Source organism: Emys orbicularis, chromosome 7 (assembly GCF_028017835.1).
Source record: "Emys orbicularis isolate rEmyOrb1 chromosome 7, rEmyOrb1.hap1, whole genome shotgun sequence".
Taxonomy (NCBI): domain Eukaryota; kingdom Metazoa; phylum Chordata; order Testudines; family Emydidae; genus Emys; species Emys orbicularis.
Genome location: NC_088689.1, coordinates 93,233,493 through 93,246,007, shown reverse-complemented (window position 1 = coordinate 93,246,007; position 12,515 = coordinate 93,233,493). Strand labels below are relative to the sequence as shown.

The 12,515-nt window shown below is 40.2% G+C and overlaps 1 protein-coding gene across 1 annotated transcript in view; it reads right to left on the bottom strand.

Moving 5' to 3' along the window:
- SYN2 (synapsin II) overlaps nt 1-12,515 on the bottom strand; it is a 442,249-nt gene that overhangs the window by 189,232 nt on the left and 240,502 nt on the right. The window contains exons 2-3 of the mRNA XM_065408359.1: nt 9,768-9,825; nt 5,823-5,914 (exon numbers count right to left, since the gene is read on the bottom strand). Coding sequence (XP_065264431.1) covers nt 5,823-5,914; nt 9,768-9,825 — 150 coding nt within the window. The remainder of the gene's footprint in view (nt 1-5,822; nt 5,915-9,767; nt 9,826-12,515) is intronic.

The window sequence follows — 12,515 nt, the reverse complement described above, 5'->3', positions numbered from 1 at the left end:
AAGAAAAGTGTAGATCAGAGAAGAGTGTGGTGGAGGCGCAAGCAACAGCTGCTGCTGAGTTTAGTTCCTTAAGTCTAGATGATCCAGGACTGTGGACCCACTTGAAAAGTAGCCTGAGGGACTTCCTTGTACTGCACGGGCCACAGCAAGTGAAAAACTTCATGTTCCCCAAAGACAATGAAAATAGAAGTTTCCATCCAACGCATTACTGGTGTGAAATCCCCAATGGTGACAAAGTGGAGAGGCCATGGCTTATGTATTCAAAAACCCAGAATGCTGCACACTGTTTTTGTTGCAAACTCTTCCAGTCTAATGTTCCAGCCACATTGGGTTCTACAGGAACAAAGGACTGGAAAAATCTGGCTAGAAATCTGGCATGCCATGAGAAGGCAGCAAATCACCAGAGAGTATTCCATAGGTGGAAAGAGCTTGAGAGGAAACTAAGGTTAAAGGCCACCATAGATGATCAGCATCAAGAGAAGATTGCATCAGTCTCTCTTTACTGGCAAAATGTTCTGAAAAGGCTCCTTGCCATTGTGAGAATGCTTGCTACCCAAAACCTAGCACTGTGTGGCACTTCAGATCAGCTATATGTGCCAAACAATGGAAACTTCCTTAAAATTGTGGAGCTGATGGCTGAGTTTGATGCTATACTCCAGGAGCATCTAAGAAGAGTCACCACCCAAGAAATGTACACACACCACTACCTTGGAAAAACAATTCAAAATGAGATCATACAGTTACTAGCAACAAAAGTCAAACAGAAGATTGTGGCAGATCTGAAGTCAGCAAGATATTACTCTGTTATTCTGGTCTGCACACCTGACATCAGCCATACGGAACAAATGACTTTAATGGTGCATTTTGTAACAACTACAGAACCTAGTGAAAATGTCCCTGCAATGGTGACTGTCAGAGAGCATTTTCTAGAATGTATTGACATTGATGATACTACAGGAGATGGTATGACAAATGTGCTTCTTAAAAAGCTGGAAGATATGGGAATTGCGATAGCTGACATGAGAGGTCAGGGCTACGATAATGGTGCCAACATAAGAGGAAAGAACAGAGGAGTGCAGACACGGATCCGAGAATTAAACCCTTGAGCTTATTTTGTCCCATGCAGATCTCATTCATTGAACTAGGTGGTCAGTGATGCAGCATCAGCTTCTAGTGAGGCTGCTGAATTTTTAAATGTAATTCAAAGCATCTATGTATTTTTTTCTGCATCAACTCATCGATGGCAAATTTTGAAGCAACATCTGGGAACATCCTCTCTGACACACGAGAGAGTGCCACACGATGAGAAAGTTGAGTGGAGGCAATAAAGCCTATCAAACACCAAATTGGGAAGGTAGATGATGCTATAGTTGCCATTATGGAGGATAATGCTATGACAGGAACTGTTCGTGGGAGAACAGTGGCAGAGGGAAATGGAATCACCAGAAACATACATAACTTCAAATTTCTGTGTGGCTTAGTGTTGTGGCATGACATACTGTTTGAAATAAATGTTGTACGCAAGAGACTCCAAGGTGTGGACCTTGATATATCTGGAGCAATGGAACAACTGGACAAAGCAAAGTCATACCTACGGTCTTACCGGTCAGATGAGGGATTTCAAAACGTTCTGAAGAGTGCACAGAAGTTTTCAGAGGAACTTCACACTGAAGCTATTTTCCCACCCACTCAAGAATAGAAAAGTCACCGAAGAAGAAGATATTTTGATTACGAGGCACGGGATAATCCCATAAGAAACCCCAAACAACAAGTTGAATTCTTTAACCAGGTGCTAGATTGTGCAATACAGTCAGTTGAAGAATGTTTCATGCAGCTCAAGGAACACAGCAGTATATTTGGGATGTTGTATAATATTCCAAAACTCCTCGCTATACCTGAAGAAGACCTACACCAGCAATGCAGGGCACTAGAGACAATGTTGACACATGATGACATGCGCAATATTGATGCGAGTGATTTAGGTGATAAACTGAAAGCCCTTTCAAGATACATTTCAGCAGGATCAACTCCAAAGGCTGTTCTGGAATATATGTGCACAAATAAGATGATCACCCTCTTTCCAAATGCTTTTGTTGCTCTGTGCATACTTCTAACACTTCCTGTAACAGTTGCCAGTGGAGAACGCAACTTCTCCAAGCTGAAGTTAATAAAAACACATCTACGCTCCACAATGACACAGGAAAGGCTGGTCGGCCTTGCAACCATCTCAACAGAGCATGAGCTGGCCCAGACAGTGGACCTTCAGCAGGAAGCAGTTCAAATCTTTGCAACCAAGAAGGCATGGAAAGCACCACTTTGATTATTCAAACAGATAAAAATGCCAATGTTTACTATGCAGACAAGAAAAGTTACATTTGCGGTTCAGGCGTTTGAAAGTTAAGTGTTACTTAAAATTTTTGAACAAGACATTTTAAGTTGTTAGTTCTCCTTTATTGGGGTAGGTAGCAGAGCAGTACCATGAGAAGAGTAGAACAGGAAGAAGGCAGAATTGAGACCTTTCAAAGTTTTGGCCCAAGCGAGGGGGTATGGGGGCGTCATTTGAGCTCCCCACCTCAGGTGCCAAAATGTTGTGGGCCGGCCCTGGATTGGTGATATCTCAATCTGGGTTTTGGCCTGGTCCATTATCAACATAAGGGCTATTAGCATAATTCAGATATTGATGGGGGTTCTGATTTCATATACCCCAAAGTATTCAGGTCCATTGGCTTTGGTTTGGGTCTGCTCTAGGGATGTAAAACATTAACCAATAAGCATTACTCTTACCAGTTAACCCGCCTTAACTGTTAACCGCCAGCCAGCCTGCCAACCCCAGTGGCCCCAGCCACACCGGCACCGGCCCCTGCTGGATCAGCCCCAGCCCCAGCTGCACTGGCTGGATTGGCCCCAGCCACGCCGGCCAGCCTTTTAATTGGTTAACCATTTAAATGAAATATTTTTAATTGTTTAAGCAGTTAACTTTTTAAACGATATTTACATCCCTAGCCTGCTCCTAGTTCTGATGGTTCAGGTAAGTATCTGAGTTTCTGGATGTTTATCCAAAACTAAACCCAACAAAATCTTCCACTCATCACTATGCTTTAGTAAATTAAGCAACTGAAACCTTGACATTTAGGTACTGGCAATGCTGGAGGTGAAGGGAAGCAGAAGACTTAGAATCATAATATTCCTTAGAATAAGTTCCTGTGACAGGCTAGCGACAGATTCCCAACCACACTAAATTTCATGTCTAGAAAAATCAGTGACTAGCTTGAAGCAATTAATCTATGGTGAGCAATATAATAATACCAGGGAACATTGTGGGGCATCAAAGTATATTGTGAATTGGATAGTGTTCATTAGCTTTACAATCAGAAAAAGGAAAAAAAGTTATATGAAGCTGACAGTAAATCAAGTACTCAACTATAATTACATTTTTTTATGCTACAAAAGCATGCCCATAATAAATGCAGGCAATATCCTAGGGCTTCATTTTTCAGAACTATTTAAAGGATTTGAACCCCTGATTCCTGCTAAAAATCAATGGCAACTGCACATTCAAATCTCTTAAGAAGATTCGATATTCCCAGCCTGAACGCAGCTGGACATTTGCACTGTTTTCCAAGTATACGGCATAATTTGTCTGGAGCAACATTACAAAGATTAGTAGTTAGATGAAATGGCATTGTAGACTGGACTACAAACTGGTAAATTAATGCTTGCTTTTTATCAAGTTATCCTTAGGGTATTTACAGGGTAGTTCTGAGAACGTGTGATCTAGGTTTCAGTGGGGAATGTCAAGTGCACTGAAGTGTGTGTCGTGTAAGGAAATTCAATTTACTGGCACAGTATGGGTAAAAACACTTGAAGGATTAATGATCTTCCTCCTTTATTTTTGCAGAGCAGCCAGGGCAAGGGAGAGACTGCACCTTTATCTTACAAAAAGGGGAAAATCATTGAGGGATTACACATCATCTCAGAGTGTACTGTGCACTTAGACAAAGGAAAAGAATAGGAAGTGCCCCTTTAAAATGTAAGCTCTCTGAATTGATCCAAGATGGAACTGACCTAAGTCTCCCCTCCACCCCACATCCCCTCCGTTGAAGACTTTGGTGCATGAGATTTAGAGGAAGGAATGCAAGATGTTTGTACATTCTGATAAGAATAAAGAGAGTGAGTTACAGTTCTGTAATTGATACTGGACAGAAAGTCTACACATGACTGTATATACATACTGTATACACATACACATATAGAGGTGTGTGCACAATGCTCACCACTGGCACAAACCCTCCCAAACCCCAAAATCTCAATGTTTTGTGACAAATGTTTTTCCATTTTTTCCAGAATTTCCCCCCTTTTTTTTTGTGAAAACGAAAGGCAGCTTTTGCATGTTTAAAAAAATCTTCCTGGTAAACCCTACAAAATGGAAAGTTTCTCTCTTGGGAAAATACATAAAAATGTATGATTTTGTCCAGAAAGTGACATTTTGCTCTGCAAAGCTGTGCTAAAAGTTCCCTTTGAATCACATTAGCAAGTACTACCGAAACAAGTTTTCTCATCTGAATATTCAGAAATCAAAAACTGCTATTAAATCTCATTGCATATATTACAAGTGAAGTCCTCGCCCCATTGAAGTCAATGGGAATTTTTGCCATTGACTTCAATGGGCCACTGTTTCACCCTGAAAGTGGAGCTCTTCCTGTGTCTATCTTCTAAGAGGTTGACTTAGGCAAAAAAAAGGTACATGGTGCACATCCTGTTATCTGACCCATACACTAAGAAGTGACTTAAACGAGGCTTCTTGTCAGCTGAACATTTAAAGAACACTCTTCAGTGTACCTCTGCATTCCTATAGGCTGCTATAAAAAAGATGGAGAAAAATTGTTCTCTCTTGCCACACACAGAGGACAGGAGAAGAAGCAGTGGGTTCAAACTACAGGATAGCAGTTTTAGATTCAATCTCAGAAAAAACTTCCTAACTGTAAGCACAGGAGGACAATGGAACAGACGGCCTAGGGAAGTCATTTTCAGACACACAATTTGACACAGCCCCAGCCCCAAAAGGCTTCCAATTGAAAAAGCTTGCTCCAGGGGTAAGTGGGGAGTTTATACTAGATTTCAGTATGGGAAACCTTTTTTCCTTTATGACACTATTTAAACTCCACAGGAAAAAATTCACAATAATATACTAGTGTATAATGTACTTGTGACTGATCAGTGATGTTTCAATCATCTTCAAAACAGAAAGAACATATTTATACAGGTACACTGGCATGCACATATTACAATTGATGATCTGTTTTCATTTAGGTCCTGATCCTGCACTGGGCCCCATGTGGAATTCACTGCAGTATAGTGTCAACAAATCTAATAGGTGATCTATGGGGACAAGAAGGAATGTTTAAAGAAAACTGAAAACAAATTAAAGCTTTCAATGCTATGTAATTCTAGTTCTACACTATCCTGGCAATTCCATTAAGTTACCACACCCATAAAAATGGTAATAATTTACTGAAGAGATCCTTTGTCAGCTCACTGTTATACTTGCTCACACACACGTGTCACAACTAGATTTCGTCACACTGCCAGGTTGCTTTCTTTCTTGATGTTGACCCCAGTGAATTTGAGGCATTTCTCATGAATCAGGATTCCTTGTAGCAGGGGTACCATGTGTGGGCAAGTACAGCTACGGAGAAAGGTATCTCCTCTTACTCAAGCATTTTACTAAGGAATTACAGTTAATTCTTTCCTTCAAGGATTACACCTTCTTATGCTTTATTCAGGTGTTCTTTTGTTTCTTTGTTTTATTTTTTTAAACTTACCTGACAATTTTGGTGCCATTACGGAATGCTTGGATGTCTACAGCATAACTGCCATCAGCATGGGCTATCAAGTTGATCTCTGAAAATTGTGCCTATGAAAAAAGACTCAGATAAGTCAACCTGCTTTTATTTTACCCACATTTTAACTAACTTCCTTCTCTTTATTTTAAACATTAGCGTTTAATTGCCAATGTTGTGCCTGAAACATAACTAGTATTGAAAACAAATACTTTTCACCTAAAAAAGTCTGGCACATACACATCACCACAAGTTTGCCACAATTCTAACATACTAAAAGAAAAAATGGGCTAAAGCATGAATATATCCATAGTAAGGGCCTATTTGGGGCTCATACATAGGATGAGCATATTTCCTTCTTCATCTCTGTATCAAAGGTTTGATATTTATTTTTGCTCTGTGTGGCACTTCAGTGGAAAATTAATAGAGAGACTACTTAAATTTATAGCCTATGTTTTCCAGAAACCATATTACCAAACTGTGAATTAGAGGCAAATACCATACGTAAACAGAGCACCTGCTTACAGCATGTGTATCAATGTCCCTACATATACACACTTTTTCTGTATTATGTGCATTTATTTTTCTTCTAAAGAGGTTCCACATCAAGTATCCTACGCACAGCACTATACAGTCAAAATTCACAAATGCAGAATTTCTGTTAGAGAGATATTTTCTCACACTAGAAATGTGACATTTACAAGGACAATAATTCAATTCCATGCTGTTCGTGAGTAAAGTGACACTGTGATCCCTCAGTTATTTGAAATAAAAGGACAGGATGTTTTTCATTTATGTATAGTCTTTCATCTACATAGACTCCCAAAGCTCTTTACTATAACACCGCACAGCAGAATAATTGAAATGCACCCAGTTATAGTCTTTTGGTTGGATAAATGAAGGCATCTTTGCTGTCCCAGATACCAATATAGAAAGCACCAGAAGGCTCACTGAAAACTGAAGTCAATGGAAGTTTGCCTGAGTAAACCCTGTCTATGAGCCTCAGAGCTTGGTCATGCAAAGTGCTGTCTAATCTGACCCAATCCAGCAAAGCACTTAAGCATGTGCTTAACTTTAAGCATGTGACTAGCCCATTGAATCTAAACACACGCTTAAGTGCTCTGATGGAGAGGGGCCAGAATGCTCTGGACCTTGCTGGATGAAGCCCTCAGCACATAGTTTTTAAATGAAATTGATAACATACACACTGTACAATGGAAATGTCAGAAGTTATGAATATACATCTAAGAACTGAGGCTGTTATAGCAACATTAATTAAGAATATGTTTAATTTGATACTGGCTTCTAATCTTTCCCATTCATTAATCAGGTTAAAAAGACCAATTCCAGTGGTCTGCCTCCTCACAGTATCCTAATCATGTGTTTTGCCATTGAATTAAAAATTTGACAAGTGCTAGAAAGGCTGCAGGTTTATTTTTGTATATAATGAATGGGCCTAACTGCTCCAATGGACAGTGGGCCAAATTCTTGACATCTATGTTGGAAAGAAGGAAAAAGATTTCACAGTACAGGAAAGTACTCTGATATTCAGAGCAACGGTGAGCAGGATTCTCATCTCATGGGAGCTTGTCCGTAAGGTGCAACATGCCCTCCAATTTCTAGGTATAACTGTGTGTAACAAATGCAGCAAGTATTAAAGCAAATGTGACACTGAGAATTCCCCCTGCTCAGGACTCGGTGAGGGTGGGGATGGATGACTGTACCCCATCTATCTTTTTGTTAGACTACATTTTCTCTGGGCCCTCCATGAACTTGTGTACTCCAGTACCAAGGTAGGGAGAAGTCTGCACTTTCCAAGTCCTGCATTTCTGCTGGACATATGCTGTTTGCTCAGTGTCTGAACCCTCTACCTGCATTATGATTTTCAGGAAGTCCAACATGCTGATAATGCACTGCTGGCAGTTACTAACTATAAAATATTAAAATAGTGTCAGTGACTCAGGTTAATTGCACAGTCGGAAACTTCTGTTACCATGGGATTAGTAGGGTCCACAAAAATAAAAAAACTGCTCAAACTTTCACTGTTCCATCCACAAAAAGCAGATCCCAATTCTGCAACAGACTCTGTGCCAAGAAAATCCTTGAGCCCGTGTGGTGCTCCAAATGACTTCAATGTGTCTCCACACTAGGGTTGCCAGGAATCCAGTTTTCGACCGGAACGCCCAGTTGAAAAGGGACCCTGTCGGCGCCCGTCAGCACTGCTGACTGGGCCATTAAAAGTATGGTTGGTGGCGCAGCAGGGCTAAGACAGGCTCCCTGCCTGCCCTGACTCCGCGCGGCTCCCAGAAGCGGCAGCATGTCCTCCCTCCAGCTCCTAGGTGCAGGGGCAGCCAGGGGGCTCCGCACACTACCCCCCAACCAGAGTGCTGGCTCCGCAGCTCCCACTGGCCGGGCACCGCCAACCCCCTGCCAACCTCCCGCACCCCAATCTCTGCCCCAGCCCTGAGCCCCCTCCTGCACTCCAAACCCCTCATCCTGGCCCCACCCAGAGCCTGCACCCCCCGTACCCCTAACCCTCTGCCCCAGCCTGGAGCCCCCCCACACTTCGAACCCCACAGACTCACCCCCCCAAGCCCAGAGCCCCCTCATGTACCCCAAAACCTCATCCCCAGCCCCACCCCAGAGTCCGCACCCCCATTAAGAGCCCTCACCCTCTCCCGCACCCCAACCCCCCTGTCCCAGTCCGGTGAAAATGAGCAAGTGAGCAAGGGTGGGGGAGAGCAAGTGAAGGAGGGAGTGGGGAATGGAGTGAGTGGGGGGTGGAGGGGAGCAAGGGTGTTTGTTTTTCTGCAATCAGAAAGTTGGCAACCCTACTCCACACGGGTACTGCTTGTGTGACGTGAACTACAGGATTGGATCTATGTCTGAACTATATTTTAGGTCAAGATAATACGCTTCCCTTTTCCCTAACCCCAACAACACTCCTGCCGATCCCCACAAGACTTTCCATGCTTCTGAGTTAAAAATGTGGATCAGATTCTCAGCTGGCATAAAGCAACGTGGTTACATTCAATTCAGTGGAGCTACATTGGATTTACATTAGCTGAGGACCTGGCTCATGATGTTTTGTTCTCTCAGGGCCTTATTCAAAGATTCCAGAGACAAAACAATCCCTTTTAAGTGAAAAAAAAAATACGGAAAATATTCATGGCTACATTCCCTTTTATAAACAGTAACTGAAAGCACCCAAAGAACGTGTTTATTGCCCTTTTCAGAAATCCAATTCAAGTGAAATCTGTATAAATCTTCTAAGGCACTCCAGATATATATGGCTTTATCCCATGTTTTAGAAGTGCTAAAACTGCAATTGGGATACATATACATTTTAAAATTAAGAAGGCAATAGAGTGAACCAGAAAAAGCCAACGTTCAGTCCTACTCATCCTTTGGGAAATCAGCTGTCCGTAGCTAACCCCTCTGATCATTTCATATTTTTACCACTATGCAAAGCTATGAGGATACTCTAGTAAGAGCTGCATGAAAATGAAAATGAATACTTGAAACTTTTATTGCAGTCTCCTGAGGCTGCATCCCAGGGCCATAGCAAGGGTTGGGATAATCAGGCACAACAGTGAAGGGACCATAATCATGACACTGGACTATAATGTGCCATGGCACCACCACATTAGAAAAAACAGTTAATGGGGGGTGGGCACTTAAGATCCCCCCTCAAAAGTACCCCTCCCAATTAAATACGTTTGATTTTGCCACATTCATAACTCACAACAAAATTTCACAGTAGCAAAATTTTCACGAAGCTTTTGGCATTGCTTAAGAAATTCCATAAAAGAAGAGCTAGCAAATTCACATGCTATTTAACCCACTTACACATTCTGAATTTTCAAGGGACTATATAGAAAATGATAAATAAATATTTGTAACATCTAGAGTAAATAGTTTAGTTACCTGTTCAACTTTGATGTCATATTCCCCATGGACCTTTTTCCCACGAAAGCACTTGACCCTGAAAAAAGAAAAATGTCACTAAGTTATGTACAGTAATACATGCACATTAGTGTACTTGAGAAAGGACATGTAACAATAATCAGTAGCCAGGTTTAGTTTTCATATGATTTTCTGTATATTATAAATATATATACACATCATTGATTATTACACATTGGTCTATTTTACATACCCATATCCTCTAACTAGCCATCTCTTCTCTTTCGTTCCAATTATGGTACTCAGAAAAATCAGTATGCTTCCACCACAAGAGGTATCCCAAATGATGTTGTTATAACACACTTTAATCTCTATATATTATAATAAAATGGTTACTTATGACAAGATGACAGGTTTCAGAGTAGCAGCCGTGTTAGTCTGTATCCGCAAAAAGAACAGGAGTACTTGTGGCACCTTAGAGACTAACAAATTTATTAGAGCATAAGCTTTCGTGGGCTACAGCCCACTTCTTCGGATGCATATAGAGTGGAACATATATTGAGGAGATATATATACACACATACAGACAGCATGAACAGGTGGGAGTTGTCTTACCAACTCTGAGAGGCCAATTAAGTAAGAGAAAAAAACTTTTGAAGTGATAATCAAGATAGCTCAGTACAGACAGTTTGATAAGACGTGTGAGAATACTTACAAGGGGAGATATCCTCCCGCAGGTGAATCTATCTTACAACAGAAAAACTTCAAAAACAGACTCCAACGAGAGACTGCTGAGCTGGAATTGATATGCAAACTAGATACAATCAACTCAGGATTGAATAAGGACTGGGAATGGCTGAGCCATTACAAACATTGAATCTATCTCCCCTTGTAAGTATTCTGACAATATAGTCTCTGGCTAACATATTTCCCAAGTATCTATTAGCAGTGAAAGATGATAGCTGAGACAGTAAGGAACAGACAAAGTGAATTTTCACTGTGCTATGGCATGCAGAAAAAAATTATGCTTTAATTCATGCAGTAAGTATAACTGGTGAGGAGAGAACAAGGAACACCAGATTTGCAATGGAAATCTATTGGTGATAATTGTTTATGTTGTCTTCTTGTAATACAGACAGATGCTGTAATAGGTTTCAGTTTCATTGCGTTCCCTATAGTAGGTACATCTTCAGTAGACATGATATTATGTGATTCATTTTTGCTAGTGATTTACATAGAAATTAAATATACAGTACCATAATTTTTTAACTAAAAAAATTACTATTAACCACAAGTATTCCTTTCCAATTACATTCTGAAATACCATATGGTTACTGTGTAATTGATCTCTGAATTGGCTAAATACAGGGCACACATCACTACATTTTTTACATATTAAAGGAGAACTGTCAACTTAATTATTTTTAATTACCATAATTTAAATAATCCAGTTTCCACAATCTACCATTCTTTAAACAGTGTGTCCTAAAATTATTTTTTAAATTTTCCTTTAAAATACTGTATAATGGGCTTTTATAAAAGTTTTCTCATCAAGAGAGAAACGGATTGAACAACTATCTAGGGGAAATGGTGACGATGAGTTCACACAAAGTGCTGTCACATGCAGAAAGTAAAAATTCTGAAAAATAGAAAGATATATTTTTGCTAGCTTATTTAATTTATAGCAATGTTAGATGTACTTATAACTACGGAAGGTACAAAACATTCAGGCCAAAATGTGACTTATTTTGACAGTCTCACTTTAATATAAGTAGTCAATAAGTGGGAACTCTTTGCCAATCAGAATGCAGAGCCAGAATACAGCATTCCCAAATGGGCATATAGCATATATAAGCAAGCTTTAAAAGATAAACTATTTTATATACACACACGGCAAATATGTTCATTAATGGCAGCTGTTTGAAGATGCTTAGAGGTTTTTAATGCTAGAATACAGTAAATGCCAAGGGAGATACTACAGGCTCCGATTCATCGAGATACATACAGATGTGCCTAACTTTAACATGAGTAGCCCCAGTGAACTCAATGAAACTACTCACATGCTTAAAGTTAGGCACATCCTTAAAAACTAACTGAATAGGGGCCATAGTGATCAGAGAGCACGTAAGGTGATCACAGATGCACAACAAAGACAATTTATGACATGGATGTCATGTTTGAAAATTTTTAGCCAAATGATTGATATGATGTTGTGAAACATTTACTTGTGTGCTCCTGGTTGCATTCTGGGTCCATGAATCCCAAGTTTGTATATGCCTCATTGTCTTTTGCAATGTTAGTTAATGACCTCCCAAGACAATGCACCAAAGCTAATTCAGACCAGTTTAATACAGTAGCAAAGCATACTCAGGTTGTCTTCATGTACTGTATCATCCAGAAGATGACAGCAAACCCAAGGAACCCATAAGGCCTGGAAAAAATAACTATAACAGGTACATATTGAACAGAAGGCCTGATTTTCAAAGATGCGGAGCATAGCCACAGGTGCACAGCTCCTCAGTAAAAGGCCATATGTGTACAACAGTGTGTAGCTTAATTGTCCAGACAGGTTCCCATTAGAAAATTAGGGACTTAGCTTTTATAAAATGCTAACAGCCTATTCCTGCTCCACAGACTCCAATTGCAAAACTCCTGTTGATTTCATTAGGAGCAGGAAAGGGTTCTATGTTTTATTTTCACTACAGTAATGGATGAGGTAAATATGATATGTGATACAGTGTAAAATGATTTTAATTTAAATAGAACTAT